Consider the following 21341-nt stretch of genomic DNA (forward strand, 5'->3'; position numbering starts at 1 on the left):
GAGGCCTCTGATTTAGTTTCTGTCTGCACTGAAGGGTGGTTTCATTCTTTTATTTATATTTTTGTGGTGATGAGCCACAGAACTTGAGTAAGCGGATGAGGTTATTTTCTATATATAGAGAAAGAAAAGAAAAACTGGGATATAAATCAAACTGTCTTCACTGTTTTTAATCTAAAAGTGGTGCTTGAATTATTCCACCCATTGTTCTGCAGCTCAGAGGTTATTGTTGATACTATCTCCATCTGGAGAAGCATTAATGAAAAAATGGAAACCAGCATGTGTTTTTCTTTATGCATATTCCTGCACCTTTTTTCTGTCTTCACCTTTCCTTCTATTCTCCTTCTTCTTTCTTCTTTCATCTTTATTCTCATTTCAGTTCTTTAATAAGTTCCTTTAAAAATTATTTTTCTGTCTTTCCTTTTCCATTCTTCTCTCTGTTCCTCTGGGATTGTATTTTTCTCTTCACTTTCCTCTGATTCATTCACTATGTTAATGTTAATGTTTTTAATTGTCTGCAACTCCATCTTCTTTCTCTCTGTTGCTCACAGGATCTTTATGGTATTGCTGAAGTCCATGAGCCTTGACCCCACCTTGTGAAGAAAGTATCAGATCTGGAGAAAAATCCTGCAATTCAGAGAAACCAGGTGGCAACTTCTGGAAGAGGAATGTTGAAACTCACACCTGGGCATCCAGCCTGAATGTCCATGAGGCCTTGATAACCAAAATGCAGGAAGACATGCAATAACTGCACTTCTGTGTGCCAGAGGTCAATGGAAAAATACCCTGCAAGGGCCTGAACAGGCTCCCAGATTGCCAGATATCCATGAATCCAAATGGAAAAGAGAATGTGGCAAATGACACTTAATCCCAATGCGAGCAAAGGCTGTCCTTGTACCCAGAGAAACAACTGACAGCTAATTCAGGACTAGAACTCCAGGGATCTCTGCAGGACCAAAGTCTCTTCTGTGGAAGATTAAAGCTTGGTGCAAACTCCAAGGTCACCTCTGTATAAGCAGAGGGAAGGGAACAGGATAAACCTTGGGATCACCTGAGCTCGCTGGCATCCGGCTGCTTAGCAGTGTTGAAGTTTATTGCCCTGGAGATTCCACAAAGAGTTTCCATCCATCAGGAGCTATGGGTTCTGCAGAGTCTGATGGATATCCTTAAAAGTTTTGGAGTGGCAGTTTGGAGAATAGCTGACAAAACATGAGCCAGCAAGACATTGTAGAAAGATGAATTCACAAGCAGACATTTTTAGAGGTGGTATTTGAGAATGAAAGAGTGATTCCACCGACCTGTACCATTCATTTATTTAAATTTATGCTATAAAGTGGACAGCAGAGGAAAGTCAAAACTTGCACTGATGATTTTTCTTTCTCTTCCCCCACTGCCCCTGATCTTTTATTTATTAAACTGCTCTGGCTGCACCTTTCAAATGATTTTTTTTGCCTTATTGTTTATTATATCTTCATCAGCCTTGAAATGGCAGCTGCAGGCAGCTTGATAAATGGATCGAAAAGCTGCTTCTGCCAGAATCAAACTAACAAAACCCCCTCAGTATCCATAAGCCTTTCTGTTTTAGCATTTCCAAAACAAACACTATTTCCCTCAAAGTACCACTGAAGACTGATGCACCAGTACCCCTGAGTGTTTCAACAAAGGGATTTTTTTTATCCAGTGATGCCCAGGGCAGGAGTTCCTCACTTGGTCATGAACAGGATCAGCCTGCAGCTCTGGAGAGCAAGAGCAGAGAAAGAGATGTGGTCTTAGGAAGGCTGAGAAAATCTTGACTCCAAAATGTGCTGGGCAGATCAATGGAGTAAATGGGGCAAAATGTATGAAGTTGGGTCCTGCTCACAAAGACTTGCAGCTGTCCTGCTTCCATACAGCTATTTTTTACCCAGATACTTTCTGAACTCTTCCTTTCCTCCCAACCCTTCTTTAGATATGGACAGCTTAATATATCCCCGGTTCAAACCTTTTGTCCTTAGCACACTTACATTTCACAGCTGGTCCAGCCTGGCAGTAAACAAGGGTTTAGCTACTGTGGCTTATTGACAGTGGTAAGTGGTTCAGTCCCATCTGTGAAAGTACAAAATATCCTCAAGAAAATAAATATCCCATAAGAAGGTGGTAAGGAACCATCCAGGTGAAAACCTGTCATGTTACCTGCTGTAGCTTACAGCACAAATGTTGCAGCAAAGGAAGTGGGAGGGGGTTAAATCCACCACCATCAGCATAAAAAAAAATGAAACCAAAAAGGAATGAAAACCTGTGGCTTGTGAGAGGAAGGAAGAGATCTAGTGTTGAATACTCAGTGAGAATGACAAAGGCTTGTATCTGTTCCTCACTAAGGTTATTTCAGCTCTGCTTGCAAAGGTGATGAATATGCAAGGCAATGGATGTGAACCTCCCCTGGGCCTGAGCTCCTTGATGTGGAATTTGCCACTGTGGATCCCTCTGACACAGTGCACCCCACTCTCCTGACACAGTTTCCAGCACCCAGCGAGGTGGCAGCACTGCAAGGACACCTGATGGGCTCTGCCAAAATGAATAATCTTCTTGTCTCTGTCCTTACCCATTGCCTGCTGGGATTAATCTGAGGGTCTCTGACTGTCTCTGACTGTCTGTGTCACCGAGGGGCTGCCAAGGTCCTGGCTGCTTAGGGACACATCTTCCCAGTAGTGATTCCAGTGCCATAGCCACGCTGTGGGTTTTCTTTCTGGTTATGGAGAGCCACTATCACTGAATTATTGCAGTGACCCAGCCCTGTCTCCTTTTTTCTGTCTGCTCCAGTCTCTCTTAAGAGCTGTCTGGGTTCAGGAAGAACTCTGCTGTTCCTTGAGGCATGAGATGAGCGTGGGACAGGGGGATGGATGCTGCTTTTCACTCCCTGGAAAGATGTGGCATGCCCGAGGCCATGCAGACAGGAATGCTAACGGAATGAGAGGTAAGAGAGCAGAAGGTACCTGGACCCTCATGATTCTCTGCATAATTGCAAAGGATAACTGATCATTCACAGGAAAGAAGCTGGTGGTGGAGATCAATATTTCTATTGCTGTGCTAGAAAAATAGCAGAAAAGGAATGGCTCTTTAACTGTTACAGCACAGCAGAAGAAGTCTGTGCTTAAGGCTGTTTGTAGCCAGGGCCAGCAGAGGGTTTGTGCAATGCTGGCTCTCATTTCAGGCTTGAGATTCAGTGAGTGAGTGTGGATGATATACCCTGGCACCTCCAGAGGTGGCCTGGCTGGAGACGGGCAAGGAACAGCTCTGCCATCCTTGATCTAGGGAGAAAAATTAAGTCACCCTGAAGGTAAAATAAGGAATCCATATGGGATAGTGACTTGAATATATCTCAACTGAGCATTTTAGTCTCCATTTTCTACTCAGACCATACTGATGAATATTTTTTCTACAGGTGTAAGAGTTACCAAGAGCTGACTTCACTTGGCACAGCCAGAGTTGGGTTTGCGCTGGTACCTGTGGGATCCTATAGTGGAAGCACAGATAATCTCTTTTACCAAGATATTTAGCTGGAAGTTTTTGTTTCCAATTAAATATTTGTTGAGCCCTTCTTGGAGGGTCTTATGAAGGAGTAGGATAAAGTGACTCTTTGGGATTCTGTGTAGGAATTCTTTATTATAGGCACTGACAAGGAATATGGCTCTGAGTTAACTATATCTGAGCTTGTACTTGTTTTGGTCATGAATCAATATCCTGATTTCTCATCCAGAGCTTGCAACTTGTATATCATTATTCTGCCATGCCCTGTGAAACAAAAGACTGAGAATTGTCCCAAAACAAGTGTCTTTTCCAAGTGGGTTTGGATGAGGTGGCCAAGCCTGACTCACCATCTGTGTTCTGGGACCTGAGGAGCAGCCTCGCTTTCCGTGAGCGTGTGCTGACTGAACACACCTGAATATTTTGGTGAGCTTATCCAGCAACAGACCACTAAGTAGTTTTTGAGAAAAAAAGAAATGGAAACATGAAGAATCTCTACATCATAAATCAACACCGGGGGAGCTGGAAGAGGTTTTCCCTTGGGGTGTCCTGTGTGCCACAAACGCAGGCTTCTGGGAGCGAGGGCACCCCAGTGCTCAGTCCCACAGGTTTCCATGGCACAAGACTGACCTCCAGTGGCACTGCCAGTGTGTTTGGGCTGTAAATCTGGGGAAGATGTGTACAAATGCTCTTTAGAGGCCACACCTTCGGTTTTCAGGGCAGATATTTGCTCCTTGCCCTCTTCAGACCTTTCCAGCATAAACACAGACGCTGGGGACAGTCTGCTGCTGAGCTGGTAAATGTGATGTGGTTCAACTGAGGTGGGGAATTCTGAAAATGCTCTCATGACATAGGAAGGAAATATCCCACCTATGGCTTCTCTCCCTGCAGACCAAAGTGGTGAGACAGAAAGGGGCAAAAGAGAAAGGGAAGAACCTGAAACTTTTGGGGAAGGGTGAATTTCATTCTGCAAATGAAATTCTGCTGCCTGCATTTGAGCTCCTCAACCCCAGGATACTGCATGATTTGCAGCTCTACGTCTGTGGGGTGAGGAGAGAAACTCATCCCGATTTAACCTGTGGTTCTACTTTCCAGGGTGGCAAGCTGCTGGGAGGAAATGCTCACCTGAATGAGGAGGAACCACCTGCACCATCAGTCAGGCTTTCCTTGCTTTCCAGAAACCATACATCCACTTCTAATTGTAGAATTACAGCTCTCTGATTCCTCTGGAGCTGGCACAGAGCCTTCCCTTTTTTATTGCTGATGGGAGTTTGGTTCCCCTATGTCTTTGTAGAGGGTTTCCTTGTGTTTCATGTGCCCTCAACACAGTTCTGTTGGTGGCTCTCTCTGGCAGCACTTTCCTCATTGTGTGAACACAGATCTCTCCTCATCCTTAGTGCAGCACCCATCTTCTACCAGTGAGGAGACTCTTGGTGTCCTGGCTGGGTGATAGCTACCAGACCTCCAACAGAAGGAAGAAGACATTTTCTCTGCCAGTAGAGAACTATGAATGGTAAGACACAGCAATCCAGCAATGTTTATTTATCTGTGAGAAGGTGAGGAACTTATCAGCTGCTAGAGAGAGGTCTTGATCCTGATTTCCAAAGGAAACCTGGCAATACAGAGTAAGGACAAGGTATGATATGAGGGCCTGCCCTAGATCTAGTTCAGTTGTTGTGTTTTTATCTCTGAGGGGATTTTCAAGGAGAGAGCTGTCATCGGTGTATAACCTTTGGTGACCCAGAGCTGCATTAACCAAGAGAGAATTTCGACCTCTCTAATCACAGGTCATCCTGGACTGAGTACATCTGATATTCAGACTCAATAAGGCTCAAAATTAGCTCAGATTTGTACTCTGGGCAGATTCCAATCACAGACTTTGAACTGAGGCACTCGTCCCCTGTCAGAATCTGGAAAGGGGAGATGGAAAGGTTGCAGTGCCCTTGGCATCTGCATAAGAGCAGCATTCACCTGGTGATTTATACTGATGTGTGTTGTGGAACTCAGGGGTTGTGGTGAACTTGGACAGGCTGCAAAGTGGAGAGATGAAAAGCCTCCCTGAAAAGGAGCAGCAGGAGCTGGGAGCAACCAGGAGAGGTCTCTGGAGGGAGCAGGGCTGGCACAGCTGAGCTGAGCTGTCTCTCCCAAAGCCTGCTTAGCACAAGCCAAGGCCCTCATTTACTATTGACTGGAGGGATGTTTTACAAGTGCCCCTTCTGGTTCAGAGAGATATGAAATCTGTCTGCAATTAAGTTAATTTGGAGTTGAATATGGGGAAAGATAATGAGCTGAAAATAACAGAAGAAGAAAGATGGGAAGGTGTTGCTAAGGAACAGGTTTTTTGCATTAAATCCTCTCCCCTCCCCAGTCAAATAAACCATTTCTAGGATCTGGGATGGCTGAGTGATGGGGCAGGCAGAGCACAGGCATGGAAATGGCTGCTGGATCAAGAGCTCAGAATAATAAAGGAGGTAAGAGGAGGGATGTGACTTGGAAAATTGAGAAAGGCAAAAAGGGTGACAGCTGTGGCCAGTACAATCTGGTGGCAGAGCAGTGACTTTGGGCTCAGCAGAGTGGTGTCCTGTGCCTGGCTCACCCCTTGTTTGAGGGAACCCCCAATGCCCTGAGCTTCCACTGGGATGTGCTCTAAGGTATGGAAAGAAGGACTGGCCACCACCATGTCCTGCTTATCAAAGTTTAGCAAACAGCCCCTCTCAAAGCACAAGGCTTTTAACTTCTCCAGTGCTTGACCCTGGTGAGAATTCCCACTGGAGTCAAGCATCAGGGTGAAGGCTTAAGATTGCTTCTTTTCGGCTTTTAGAAATGGTGTAAAATATAATATGCTCATGCCAAAAGGAGAATGGAAGAGAGGTCCACAGAAAGGACCAGAATATTTAACAGCCAGCAAAGCATAAGCAAATAGACAAGTTATTATCAATGAGTTTGTTTGAATTTAACAGAGCTTTCCTGCAAACCTGGGGGAGGGAAGGGGGGCAAAGAATTCCCTGCCAGTGTGAGCTGTAATAAAGGACCTGCTGTTTTCTGATTCTCACTCTCTGTGAAAATTGAAAAGGTTAGCCAGGTAATTGAAATCGGGACTGGAATACAAATAATGGTGTGAAAACCCTACAGCTGGCAAATAAAGTTGCAGAGAAAAGACTCAATTCTCCGTGGAATTTCTTAGCAGCAAAAAGACTGGATGGGTGGGGGGGAAGAGATGATTTTCAATATAGCTCTTCCTCCTGGGAGGGAGGATGGGGAGCGAAATGAGACCGGAAGGAACCAGACTGAGACTAACACTTGTATATTAGTATTCCTTGCTGTTAATGCAAGAGACACACAAGAACTGGGCTGTGCTGAGGCTGAATCATGTCTGGCAGTCCTTGCTGCCTCTTGGAGGAGTGCAGTGGGTCTGCTGGGATTTGCTAGGCTGCTGTGTGAGCCCCAGCTTTGGGACTATTCAGTCTGATAAGCACAGAGAGCCAGCCCCACATGACTGAGCCCCTCGTCTTGGGGTTGGGATACATAAGCAAGGCAGATATATCTGGGCCAGTGTCAACTGCTGCTCATCTTTGAGGGGACACAGGGACAATAACTGCTTTGCATCATTTTAAGCTAAGAGCATCCTGCTCAGTTCCAATGGAGGGGCCTGCCAGTGCTACTGAAATGGAAATTGATACCTGCTGCTGTTTTTGTGCTTTGTTCTTCCATGGGAGCAGGTAACCTGAGCTGGGAGGAAGCAGAGCTGCAGGGCTTAGGGGAAGCTGAGTTTTGTGGTGCTAACCAGGTTTGTTCACACTCAAAGAACTCCTCTTCATGCAGGATTTCCCTGACACCAAGCCAGCTAACAAGCCCCAGTGTGTACATGGTTAAATAAACATGGTTAAATATACCTCGAGGTTCCTGTGTTAGTGCTTTGTTTCCTTCCTCGCAGACAGTCTGGTGAGGTTTTCTGTTTCCCAAAACTGTGACTCTCTTAAACTGTGACTCTTGTACTTTTTTTGCTGCAGATGCTCTGTGCTGCCCAACCTGCACTGCAGTCAACAGCAGTGTGAAAAAACTTCTTTTTGGAGACTTTCCATTGAGTTCAGGCAGCTGTTTAGCACATTCTCTGGCAGGACAGATCTTTCCTGTCCTTGTCATCTCCTACACAAGCAAAGTAAAGAAAAGAAAACTGAAAAGTTGCAAAAAAACCACTGCAAATCCTACGTGTGCTAGAGCTTTGTTGGAATTTCTCTGCCTTTTGAGTGTAGCCCAGGTGTCCCAGAGGCAGCAGCCCCAGAAAAACAAAGTGCTAGGTGAGCACCTGAGGATGCTGTTCTCCCACTGTTTAGTGGTGATTTAGCTGTGAGCCATTTGCTTTGCTCATTTGGAACATGATTTTCCTAGTGACTCATTTTTAAGGGAGTCTCTTGGGTTGTGAAGAAATGAAACAAATTGAAAGGGTGTGATAACATACCTGCTCTGCAGCAAAGAGCACACAGCACTCCAAGGTCACTTGTGCCTTGTTGTCTGGCTGTGTTTTTCAGATGCAGAAGGTATGCATAAAAATTACCTGTAAAACACCTAAAGTAGATGACTGAAGTAGGTCAGAAAAAATGATTTTAGAGCAGCTATTTCCTGTCATTTGACTAGAAAAAGGAATACAGTTTTCCTCTGATGGAGATCATGTTGCAGACTTCTGAGTCAAAGGGTCCTCTGGAAAACCCATGTCTAACCAAAAAATCAAACAAAAGCCTGTTCCTCTGGGATGGAAATTGCTACTTTTCATAAAATAGTGTAAGCTGAGCATGCAAGAAAAAAGTTATTTGGGCTTTAACAATAAGAACTTCAGTATTTTTTTAATGAATTAACTATCCTAGTGGGAAGCAAATTATTCCAACAGCTCCCATACATCTAAAATTAATCCTTCTTTAAAAATTAAGTGGATTTAAGATAATTTGCCTTTAAAACATGAGCTACAGCCTTTCAGGGCTTCGTGAAGTCTAGACAGTAACAGAAAGTCTTTTTCTGCTGGTAGCAAATGAACATAGCTCTGTCTGGGTATGACCAAGGCAGGCTGTTGACCACCCAGAATGTAAATGGAAATAAATGTGGAAGAAAATCAACAACCCTTGACTCTCCTGTAGAGGTTCTTACATTATGGTCCATTTTGTATGTGGCAAATTCCTTTTTCAGAGTCAGGGAATCATACATAAGATGTTCACTGTCTTTCAGTGCATGGTGACCTGTCCTAACAACCTCAAAAGTGTGTTTTTCCCAGGTGAGGAAACATGCAGGGCCCAGACTGGGCAATTTTCTGCAGTTTCTTTGCAAACTCTTTTAACCCTTCAGCTCACTCTGAAGGACATTTGCCATCATTGCATAGGCTTGGACCGAATTCTAAATTCAAATTTTAATCCTTGCAAAAGCTCGTTTGATTTATTGTTCATTCTGCTTTCATTATCATATTTATCCTTACATTAATATCCATTTGATATGGAAATGCTACAGCTCAGCAATTTGCTAGTTTGTAGAAAAAGAAACCTCAGTGGGGAAAATACTAGCAAGTGTCAAAATGAAAGCAGAGAAAATGAGACAACTGTGGTAAAACAGAGAGGGAGAGCAGATCTGGCAGTTGCACAGGCTGGGAAGGAGCAGTTTTTGCTTTGGGACCCTCTCCTGGCTATGAAACTGTGCTGCTGAGTCTTTAACCTCCTCCCCTGTAGGAGTAGTTGTGCAGAATTCTTGGATGCCACAAGGCCCATGGGGAATTGTGCTGGTTTTATGCAAATATACCAGCTGAAATATGGGGGTTTTTTTTCTTTTTTTTTTTTTTTTTTAAAGTGCTGTGACTTGTAATGAGTCCTTGGTGCCCTGCACTTGGTGCTGGCTGAACATTTGGGGAATGTCCATCTGCTGCTGCTCACATGAAATCAGAGGGAGAAGCAAGAAGCATGAAGATTTCTGGAGCATGCACCAGGCTTAGGTAGACAGAGTTTAGTATATTTATTTTCATGTTATATAAGGATACAGATAACCATCTCTGCAGCTGAAATGTACATTTAGTTTTACTGATAAGCTGTGGTTTAAACACTTCAAAACACAGTGGTGTTCAAAAACTCTTCATATAAATTTATCAGAACTGTTCACCTGCTGTTCACAGTGTTTTTTCCAACTGGACCTGGCACTAGATCTGAGCATCACTCACAGGCAATGAACACAATTCTTCTCCCCTTTGAGTGCTTCCTTGTAGTGCATTTCAGACTCTCCACGTTTTGTTCTCTGTGCTGGAGCACTGCCCGTGCTCTCCACACTTTCTGCTCACACATTTACACATTTCCCAGAGGGAAAGAGAAACAGAGAAATAAATCAATGGACAGTTCTGTCTCCAAAGTCATGCTTGATTTCAAATAAATACAGTTTTATCACACCAGACCACTCCTGGGGAAAGAGAATTGTTCTCCACTTTTGTGCAACAGAAGTTTTTCTCAGCCAGTTGCCAACATTTTTTAGCACTTGGCTATGAAAGCTCCTTAATGTATAAATAAAGGAATAACATCAGCTTTCATGACATCTCTATCCATCTTCCCATTTTTTTCATCTTTGAATCCAGCTTTCAAAATGCAGGAGGTAAATATCAGAACAGAGTGCAGAGTGATAAATAAGTCAAGCATCGACCTTTTGGGAAGTAAAGTCTCCAGTGGACATTGACTACATTTAGGGACAAAGTTCATCAATTATTTTCTAGAGATCCTCCCTCATGAGTGAGGGGATATCAAGCTGTGCAGTCACAGGGAACTTAACTTGGAGTCTCCAGTTAGTCTGCATTTTTTCACTGCATTTGTTTGATTTTTAGCAGGATTCAGAGGAGTTTTGTCATGTCTTTCCCAATAACGCTTTCACAGAAGGTTTGGTTTGGTGAAAGACTAAGTGTTTTCAGCTTTGATTTTGATATTTGGCCAAAAAAGCTCAGTAGTTTTTGCTTATGCATATCACTGCTTTTGACTGACAACAAATTAAATGTGATAGAAACTGACCTTAGGACAAGAAAATAAGTTAATTCAAAACCAGGTGATTTCATGATGATTTGCTTCTCACTACTTCTCTTCTAAATTTTTTCCATCCATGCACATTCCTCCCACATCTGCTTCCCCTTCCTCACAAACCTCTTTGTCTTCCCTTGGGACAAAAATACGGCTGCTTCCTTTGAGATCACATTAAATCTTTGTCCTCCAACTTCACCCCGCCAACCTTTGTCTGCAGGTCTGCGTGCTCATCTGCAAGTGAAGGGATGCATTTATCAAGCCCTGGCTTTGCAGCTGGAGGTTGGGATTCTCCTATAAGGAGAGGAGAGGAGAGGAGAGGAGAGGAGAGGAGAGGAGAGGAGAGGAGAGGAGAGGAGAGGAGAGGAGAGGAGAGGAGAGGAGAGGAGAGGAGAGGAGAGGAGAGGAGAGGAGAGGAGAGGAGAGGAGAGGAGAGGAGAGAGCAGCATCGCCCGTGGATGGCTCCCACTCATGGATGGCTCTGTGCACCATCACAGGATGCTGTCTCACCCTGAATGCATAACAGGCATTGAAAGAGCCACAAAACCTGGCAGAGGAACGTCTCCAGCCCGTGCTGGATGTGTGCCTGTGGTGAACAGCAGTCTCCTCACCCCTTTGGCTGGTTCTAGGACAGCTTTCACACAGCTGGCACAGGGAGGAAAACCCCCAGGGCTCAGTGAGGGATCTGCCCAAGGGAGGCACAGGGTGAGGGAGGAAATCCAGCACAGCCACTGCCCAGGTGGGCATCAGGTGGTCCTCAGGTGGGACCACAGAGCTCGGAGCAATGCACAGGCAGGAGAACAGGGACCTGGGCAGCCCAATGGCAGCAAGGCACCATGGCCATGGCCTGTCCAGAGGGAAAACACCCTGTAAAATCTCTGGCAGAGGGAAAAAGAACACAAAATTTCTGCTTAAAAATGTAGATGTCACTGGTAAAATGCAAGTGTCCACTTGGGGGTGGCAAAGCATTTCAGCTGTGTCTCGAGGGAGCAGGAATGGCCTTTCCTCTGCGGGCCTTGTGTGTGGCTCTTCCCTTCTCCAAGGTGTGCTTCTCAAGACTGCAGGTGGTAAAAAGGGTAAAGAGGGGCCTCTCCAGCTACCATGAGGTTCTCACCTCGGAGTCCTACAGTGAGAATCAAACAGAAAACTTAGGGGCAAACAAACAAAGTGTGGTAACCAGGAGTACAATCCCTTCCTCCTTGGTAGGAAATGTCATCTGGATCCCCAGTGACTAGAATGGAAAATGTTTTTATGCATACAGTGTATCATCTTGCAGGGACTAATGTTCTTATTTGCTGTGATAACTCAGTGTTCACTGGCTGTGTAAGTAGCTGCCAGTCCCCTGGTGGCACTCATGGGATGATTCTCTGTGGCAGTGCGTGCCAAGCCTGAGCCCAGCATGGGGACCAAACCCAGCCTTGAGTCAGGATGCACACGGGAGGCATTTCCCTGAAACACAATGAACAGGCTTTGAAGCATGTGAGACAGAGTTTTACTAAATTCTTTATCACATAATGGACCGTCCCTGAACTCCCTTGGCAGAATTCTATAGGGCCTTGTCCCTGCAGTGAACAGAGCCCAGGCAATTGTCAGCTCGGATATGAGTGTACTGCCTTCAGGACCTGTTTGCACTACTGGGATGCAGGAAAGTTTTTCAGGCCTTGTATTGTGCTCAAAAACTGAATTTAGTAGATGCAACATCACTGCAAAACTCCCCTTCTTATTGCCCTTGTATAATGTTTGTCCCAATTCCCTCTGTTGTGAATGCTGTCCAAGCTCCTTCCTGGTGATAGCTAATCCACCCGCTATAGGAGGAGTGAAGTCTGCTGAAGCACAACCACAGGACTTCACTGGTGGAGACAACACACAGCTATCTGAAGTTGAAGTAATGATAAGAAGCTCAGAAAGCAAAAGTTTGCTTTACTTTTATTATACAATTGTTGGCTCCCTGGTTCTTCTGGCCCAGAAATAGCTGTTGCTGGTAGCTGGTGTTTATCAGCCCTGCTCTCATTCTTGCCCATTTGCTAATGTTGACAGGAGAGGTTTGCAGCAGCCATGTCTCAAGAAGGTTGTAGCAGAGGGAAGTGGGACTGGCTTACCTAAAGCTAGAAGAAGGTAGAGAAGGCTTATGCAAACAGCTGTACTTTTCCAAAATAAGTAAAAACTGTTTCAGTTGCTGCAAAAGAAGCTATTTGGTAAGACTTGGCTAAGCTGATTCTCTCTCCTGTGCTGGCAACACGGGGAGTGTCTCTCACCTTTCAAAGCAGCTCTTTGCTGGCACAGCTTGTAGTGAGCAAACTCAGATTTCCAGCCCTCCCATTAGCTTGGGGGTAGTACAGTGCTTCCCTAAATACACTTTCCTCCTTTGTTCATTCAATGGGACACCTCTTGAGCAATTCTTGCTGAAATCAGTCTTTTTGGAAGTTTTCTTCTGCTTTAGTTTCTTAAAGTAATTTTCTTAACCTTCTCTCTCACCTGGATCACAACATGAGAAGTCACAGGCCAGTGGAGAGCTGAGAGCTGCTGACAGATGCCCTGTGCATGCCAGGGAGACTTGAGTTTTCAGCAGAGTCCATGAGATTGTGATTCTGAATCACAAACATGCTCTTCTTGGATGAAATCTTGTAAGTGGGATGTTTACGGGCACAGTGCTTGCAGCAAGGAGAAATCACATTGAGGAAAGCCATCCTGAAGCGCTGGGACAACAGGTTGTAAATGATGGGGTTTGTGGCAGAGCTCAAGTAAAAGAAAACACCTGGGAGAACAAGGGTGGGAGGAAGAGAGAGACATTCATTTGTGTGTGAACCCATGTCAGAAGAAGAAAATCTCTTTGTTGGCTACACAGGTCCACCAAGGTTGGGTGCAAGGATGGAGACAGCAGCAGTGAAGCTCTGCTGCCTTCCTGGCACAGGCAGAGGAATGTCTCACCAAGGTTAGCTCAGCTTTCATTGCAGTGAAAGGAAAGTGGGAGAGAATGTTAACTGGAGCTCAGTCTCTCCAGCTGTTCAGGAACCAGCTCTCACTTGAGCTGCCCTGACCTGCCTCCAGCACTGCCCTCATCCCCACAGCAGGATTTGCACAGCTGGTGCCCCATCAGAGCCATCAGAGGATAACTTCCAGCCAGGGGAAGCTAATTTCCTGCAACTCACCAGGACAATGGCACAGGATTGGATTTGTCTGAGCTGCCTAATGGCCACATTTAGTGTTTTCACATGGCAGACTGAAAATAAGATTCCTCTTTGAAAAGCCCTTAATTTTACAGTTGGCAAGGCCATAAAGATTTGGTTTCATCACCCAGCGCTGAGCAGTATGTAAGGCTCTTGCGTTTAGTAAGGTTTCTAATTTGCCCCAGAGAGCCTGTGGAAGATGCTGCCTGCTCTTGTGTACTTCTCAAAAGCAGCTGAAGTCTTTACTTCTGAACATTCCCAAGAATTAAAAGCAGTTAAAAATGATGCATGCTATCCTTTTTGTTTTTTCTTTTCTTCTTTGTGAATTTGACATGTCCAGATCTTGAAAGCTGCAGAAACCTGCCTGAACTTTGTATTCAGGCACTGTTCTCATCACTCAGCTCAGCAAATCTCAAGGAGGTTTTCCATTCAAGTCTCATGTCCCCTACACAATAAATTTTACACATTCCAGGTGAAACCGCTCACAAATACATTTTTTTGACAGTCCTTGTGCAAGTGGAAGAGGAAAGTTTTACCTGACACCACGTGAATTATGTTGAAGGTATTGGCCAAAGGCTCAGTCCATTCCACAACAAAGCTGAAGAAAAGTCGGTCTATGTGGAATGGAGCCCAGCAGATGGCAAAAACTATCACAAGGACAACTGTCATGGAGAAAGGGAAGAAGAAAATCAGGTCAGAAATGGGGGGATATAGTTCACCAACATGCACAGGGCAGAGAGTTCCAAAAGCTGGATGGAAGACTTAATTTATAAATTATATTCACGATTTCAAAATATTTTCCATCCTGTCTGTCTTCTGTCTAACCATTACCAACTAAAAGAATAATCTTTCTACTAATTCCTGAATTGGATAACCCAATGCATGCACACAGAGTGATATTCAAGCAGAGCAGGAAACAGTGAGGCAATGTTGAGGTATATATGGAGGCCAAACCCATTCCAGGGTCATAAAACCAGGCTGGTTCCAAAGTACAGTTTGATGTAATGCAAAACAGATGTACATTCTGTAAAAATGTAAAAGATAGACTATTTGTGCTCTGAAAAAAGGGGAACCTCCCCCGAGGGCTGCAAGAGCTGGTTTAGAGTGAGGGATGTTGGAAAATTGCCCTGCAAGCATCTGCCCACGAAGTTTTGCTCAACCTCCTCTTGTGCTGGGGAGGAAAATTTCCTTTCTGAGTCTTTTGGTAGTTACCCCTGATGCTTCACTGCTGCAAGTCCAGATAAAAGAGCAATAAGCCTTTTTCTAATATGACAGGTACTTGTCTCATAACACTTGTATTCAATGAACTTACTCAATACCCTTCAGGATCTGGTCACACTCCTGCTCATGGTAAATAAAGCACAGAAGGAGTCACTACTTACACAACATCTTGGTGACTGATTTCCTGGATGGCCTCTGAACATTCACAGCCATTTCCTCCACTTCCAAAGATTCATCTCCTTTCAACTGGCAAAAGGAGGGAAACCAGAGGACAGTTTAGGCAAAAGAACACGTCCCCACCAGACACAGGCTGTTCGATATTTTGATAGCGGTAGTTTGAGAAAACAAAATTTGGGGCCACTCAGGACTCATTGAAAATAAACCCCCTGCATTTAAATGTCAGTTTTTGTCTAGAAAAACATGGAAGCTTTAGGTTTAAAACAATCTGCAGGTGTTATGCATCTGAACCTCCATGTTTACAACAATTTTGTATTTCACTTCCCCTCTTACCCTTTCTCAATGAGTCAATATTTGGTTCACAGTTTATGTTCCATTTCAACAGTATTTTGCTAGGCATTATTTTCTCTTCTAGCAAAATATCCCTCGTTTGTTTATTTTCCAAAAAAGTGCTCCCCACAATTAAGCACAAACCAATGATCCAAAAAATACCTAGAGAGGCCTCAGTACAACACAGCTGTAATTATTGGAAAAAATCCTGTAGAATTCAAGAGAGTTTGTTTCATGTCCTGAGTGTTGGGAGTAGTTGATATTCAACCCATCTAATGAGCAAACCCCAGAAATTCTGCCTTGCAGATGGGGAGAGTTCATGATACACACAGATTTAGCCACGCACTGCTCAGGCACAATGAGGAGAGATTTTTCTCCAGTAGTTTTTCCTGGACTTCAAAAAAAATGGACATAAAGAGCAGTAACCTGATCATCCCTGGAATCTGTCCCCAGTATGTTTATGATGGGAAGACCGGTGCTTTGGTGGTGAAAAAATCAGGTTTGCATGGACAGGACAATTGATTTAAATATCAAAGAAATCATATCTGGGAAGTCCATATTTGGTCCCAGCTTTCTGCAGTGGAAATTCTTGATTAGCCAACAGCTTTGTCTGTTTTCAAGTAGAGAAACTGGAACCAAAACTTAATTATATATGAGACAATATCAGGAATGAGGGAAAAGCTAGAAATCACTCTGGATTTGTAAAAACCTCATGAAGACATGCTAGTTGTGCCCTTTGCTTTTGCCTTTTGCCTTTTACACTGTGACTTTGTTTTCTGATTTCTGATTAATAATGCTTTTCTATAAGGATGATGAAATGAGCCCTTCTTTCAATGTTCTCTTTATTCTATTTATAAAAGGAAAAAAAACCAAGTAAATGGAATTATAGTCAATTATAATGCAATTCGGCTTCTCATATTTTACATTATTCTCCTTGTAACTTTTAGGCATAGCCACAGTTGTTTAAGGAAAGGACTCAGTTGATTTGTAGCACATCTACTGATAAATTATCGAATTTATTAAAACCCCTAGATCCCCTTCAGTGGTTTTCAGTCTCAACAGTAATCTATTCCAAAGGCATATTCCAAAGTCTCAGAGAGTACAGTGTGCTGATGCTGTAATAAACCAGAGACACATGTATCTTTATTTTTCCTTTTCCATCTGTCATTTTGATGATGCTGTAAGGTTCCTCTTTAGCTTCAAGTGATGAAGGTGTAACAGGTAAGAAGCAACTCAGCAGCTGCAGTTTATTAAAACAATGAAACATTACAAACAGGGAGGGAAAAAAATAAATGAGTCTGTGGTTGTAATTTGAGTTAACGCCAATGGTTTGAGAGGGGTAGAACCCCAGCCAAGGTACTGGTTACTTTTACATCACTGTGATGTATGAGGCTGTGCAGGTTTGAGATGAATGCTACCCTTTCACTGCCAGAGAATTAAAATTGGCTGGAGCAAGAAGCTGAAAATTGGATTTCCCCCACAGATTTTTATTAGCTACAGAATTTAATCCCAGAAATCAAAAGGCTGAGTGAAATTAGGGTCTCACCTATCTCCAGACATACATAGTGAGGTCACTGCAAAAGGAGGACTCTTTTCTGTAATCTGCAAAACCAGAACTCTTTTCTGTAAACTCCTTGGCCTGTCTGACACTAGTGGTGATCAAAGTTTCTCTCCAGCTGATGGAATAATTGGTGTTTAAACCCCACAAGGCTTCTGCTAAAGATCCTGCCTGTTTTGGAGGTTTGCCTGAAGCAGTTGCTGCCCTCAGCTCACCCCAATGGCAAAGGAGAACCAGCCACTGGGACAAGGAGTGCTGAACAGCCTCCATGGAAAGGAGACAGACTCTGGAAGAGCCTTTCTGGGCTCTACAGAAACTAGCCAAAGGCAGTAACCTTCCACAGATGATTCTGAGCATCTAACATCTGGGCTTTTCGAGGGAGAAATAGATTTTGATAATAAACTCTGGACCAGATGTGCATTGGCACAATAATAGAAATTATTGAAGAATAAGTTGTCTTGCTTCAGAGACAGCTAAAGTAAAATTGCTACTATGTCAAAATACTACTACTACTACTACTACTACTAATTATTATTATTATTATTAGTAGTAGTATTAGTATTAGTATTGCCAGTTACTGAGGGCATGAGAGAATAAAAGAAGAGTTGGAACCTTGGGAGAACAATCATCCAGCCCACACTGTCAGAAACCCTTTTTAAATAGAGTATGACTTTCAGACAAGCAGTGATCAGCACTTCTGCCTGTGTCTTTTTAGGAATATGTTTGAAAGAAATGGGCAGGAACCTTGCACTGAACCCTGCTGTGATGCAAATTTCTACCCAAGCAATCCCATCTCAAGCAGTGCCCCAGGGATAAACTTCCATGAGCAGCTACTGCCCAATGTTCTCATCTTGTGCCTCTCCTCTCCTCTCCTCTCCTCTCCTCTCCTCTCCTCTCCTCTCCTCTCCTCTCCTCTCCTCTCCTCTCCTCTCCTCTCCTCTCCTCTCCTCTCCTCTCCTCTCCTCTCCTCTCCTCTCCTCTCCTCTCCTCTCCTCTCCTCTCCTCTCCTCTCCTCTCCTCTCCTCTCCTCTCCTCTCCTCTCCTCTCCTCTCCTCTCCTCTCCTCTCCTCTCCGGGTTGCAATCAGTAGCTCAACAGCTGAACTGGGTTTGAAGAGCCTGGATGATTTAGAGATTTATCCTAAATTTATTTGTGATGGGAACCCCATGAAAGAGGCAGCAGGAAGCTTCCACTTCCAATTAATCCTAATGAGTTTACAGTGCAATGATCAGTGTTCTCTTCTTTACACTGGTGCTGGAATGATCAACTGACCATAACATTGCAATATTAAACCACCAAACCTCAAAATTATACCCAAGTAGATAATGAGGTAGGCAATTGTTTCCAAGTGAAAAAGTGTATCTTTACATTTTTCTAGGAAGTAAACTATAAATTAACTCAGCCTGTGACCTATGTTTGCTGCCTTCTCATGGCTGCTTGGCAGGTCACCTGTCCCAGTCTGCATTGCATCCTGAGACTGTCCAGCACTGGCAGAACTTGAGGGAGAAACTGGTCAGGAAATGCCCTTTCTGAAAAGCATGGATATGAAAAGGTTACATGTCTGTTTGCTGAATTTGAGCTGTTGTACAACCTTTGGATCAACCCTGAGCTTTTCCACTACATTCTGTGAGTGATACCTGGCACTCAGGAGGCTGCAGGGTGTTGTTAAAGTCTCACAGATTTCCTCCTCTGTGAGTAGATAAAAGGTGTCTCCTCTTGGTAAATCATATATATACATACATCATTCTTCTATCACTTCTGTTGAAGAAATGAAATCATCTTGCCCAGTGAAGCTTGGAAATAATGCAGATCTAGCCAGGATGGATCCTGTTAAAATTTGGAAGTCTGAGCTGGATATACAGGAAAACAGAGGCACAAAGAGTGAACATTACTATCTTTAGGAAAGACAGTTTGAACAAATGTGTGCATTTGCAGAAGTCCTGGGGGATCAGCCCTCATCTGGTACTGAGCTTCTCTTCTGGGATGGGGTATAGGAATATCTGCTGCTGAAAATAGAAGTTATTACAACCTTCAAGTCTTCCTTTTATAAATTCAAGGATTTCTCTTTTTCCTGTTGTAACAACTCTGTTTTCATCACCTGTCATTCCTTTCAGGTCTTATTTTGCAAAATGCTCATTGAAACTATCTAAAGATCCCTAAAGAACCTCCAGACATTTGGGATAGTTTAACCCATTCACTGCCTCGAGGATCTGCTCTGTGCTATGGATTTTTGACAGTCCATGTTTTTTTCCTGAGTAATTAAAAATTGTTTCTGCATAATTTCAGGCAACTGTACATATCAGCCAGCACAACAAAAGGATATATACACCAGCAGAGATTTGGTTGAGTTTCTTGCACATTATTTAATAAGTTCATTTGTCCCCCTTTTTGCTGTGGGATCAGACACATCTCTGTAAACTTTAAGTTGCATTCAGTGTGATAAAATGGGTTTTAGATTATCTAAATGTCTGTAATTTATGAGACAAAAGCAAGTCATTCAGTCACTGTGATTAGAAATGCATTTCAGTGTTGTGCTACTTAGTTTTATAACACTGTGATCCTGATTGTTTTATCCACACATTTACATGATGGATACTTGTCAAAAGTAGTCTCAGTTTCTGGAGAGAATGAATATAAGCTCTAAGGTAGCCTGGTGAAACAAAGGTGTAGTTATATAAAGAAATGACTGCTGAATTTGCTAGCTGCAGCAATAAGGTAACATTTGAGTTTATGAGCTTTGTGAGTTTTAACAAGTGAATATTAGCACCAGCTCCAAGGAAGGAAAAGAAGAAAGTAATGCAATGGAAATTCTACAGTCACAAGGAAAGGGAGAACAAATAGTACACAAGATTCAATCACTAGCCATCTTCTTTTTGTTCTTTTCACATTTTCCTTTTGGTCCATTTCTTTCTAGTCCCTACTGCAAAAGCGTAAATCTCTGAGAGGCTGGAATCAATTTACAGACTTGGGTGTTTCATTAATGTTCAGATGTGAGCAGCAATGATGGAAAGTTTTTATTAGAAGACTGGGGTAAATTATTCCCCAGCATAGCTATATTAATTTCAGAACACGATTGCACCAGAGAAGAAGTTAGGTCTACAATTTTCAGAGGTTTGAGAAACACTTTTGCTGTTTTAGGGGGAAAACACGGGCTACAAAAAGGTGCAGAACTCACTCAAAAGCCACATATAGACACAAACACACAGGAATGAGCCAAGGATACACTGAGCACAGCTGGAGCAGGACTTACTCTTAGCCCCATGAGATAGTACAGCACACTTATCACCCCCATGGGCAGCACATAGAAGAGCAAAGAAGTGATCTGGACAATACAGTTGTAGATCCACAGGGGCATGACCACGGTGCAGGTGGCAGAGCCGGGCACCAGGGTGCCATTGGGGAAATGCTGCAGCACGATGCCGTGGGTGCCCGTGTTGGGCAGGGCGAAGAGCACGGAGAGCAGCCAGAGGGCCAGGATGGTCCTGAGGGCACGGCGGCGTGTGCTGTCCAGCTTGGCTCGGAAGGGGTGCAGGATGGCGATGTAGCGCTCCACGCTCAGCGTCGTCACGCTCAGGATGGAGGCGAAGCACACGGTCTCGAAGAGAGCCGTCTTCAGGTAGCAGCCCACGGGCCCCAGCAGGAAGGGGTAGTTGCTCCACATCTCGTAGACTTCCAGGGGCATCCCGAAAAGCAGCACCAGCAGGTCTGAGACCGCCAGGCTGAACAGGTAATAGTTGGTCGGGGTCTTCATGTTGCGGTGCTTGAGGATGACGAGGCAAACCAAGAAGTTCCCAACCACCCCGACGAGGAAGATCACGGAGTACACCAAAGCCATGGGCAGGAACAGGTGGCTCCGTCTGGGCCCGCACAGGAAGGTTAAGTAATCCTCAGTGCTGTTTAAGTACCCCCTGAGACGCTCTTCATGTAGAACAAGGTGGTTTAACCAGGAGAAATTACTGACCCAGGCCATTTGCTGGCTCTGCTGAAATGTTTCACAGCTGAGCTTCCTTGTCCTTTCTGATTCTCTGTGCAAGTGTACTCACTTTCTGCAGAGGAGGGAGGAGGGCTGTGGCTGGCTGTGCCAGCCCTGGATGCACAGAGCCACTGAGGATGTGAATGAGTGTGTTTGCCTGGCTCTGGGTAAGGTTTTGCTGCTCAACAGCTGTTCTCCTGCACAGACCCCCTCAGCCAGAAAGCCCCTCCTTCCCCACATATTCATTGGCTCGCTAAGTGCATTGGATTATAGAGAATGAAAAGAGGTTCCAGCCACTTGCATCAGCTCCCGTGGCTGATGCATTTACAGAGTCGCAAAAGTGGGATTTAGGGAGCTGGGATTCTGAAATACAGGATACGAAAACAGCTG

General features: G+C 44.1%; 1 protein-coding gene across 1 annotated transcript; it reads right to left on the reverse strand.

Moving 5' to 3' along the window:
* Window positions 1–13021: 13021 nt before the first annotated feature.
* Window positions 13022–20948, reverse strand: NMUR2 (neuromedin U receptor 2). Its single transcript, XM_062502418.1, has 4 exons — window positions 20229–20948; window positions 15076–15160; window positions 14230–14355; window positions 13022–13281 (listed from the first exon to the last, which is right to left on the reverse strand). The coding sequence occupies exons 1-4, from the start codon at window positions 20946–20948 to the stop codon at window positions 13022–13024; spliced, it is 1191 nt and encodes a 396-aa protein (XP_062358402.1).
* Between the last annotated feature and the right edge of the window lie 393 nt (window positions 20949–21341).

The sequence above is a fragment of the Cinclus cinclus genome, chromosome 14, assembly GCF_963662255.1.
Source record: "Cinclus cinclus chromosome 14, bCinCin1.1, whole genome shotgun sequence".
Taxonomy (NCBI): domain Eukaryota; kingdom Metazoa; phylum Chordata; class Aves; order Passeriformes; family Cinclidae; genus Cinclus; species Cinclus cinclus.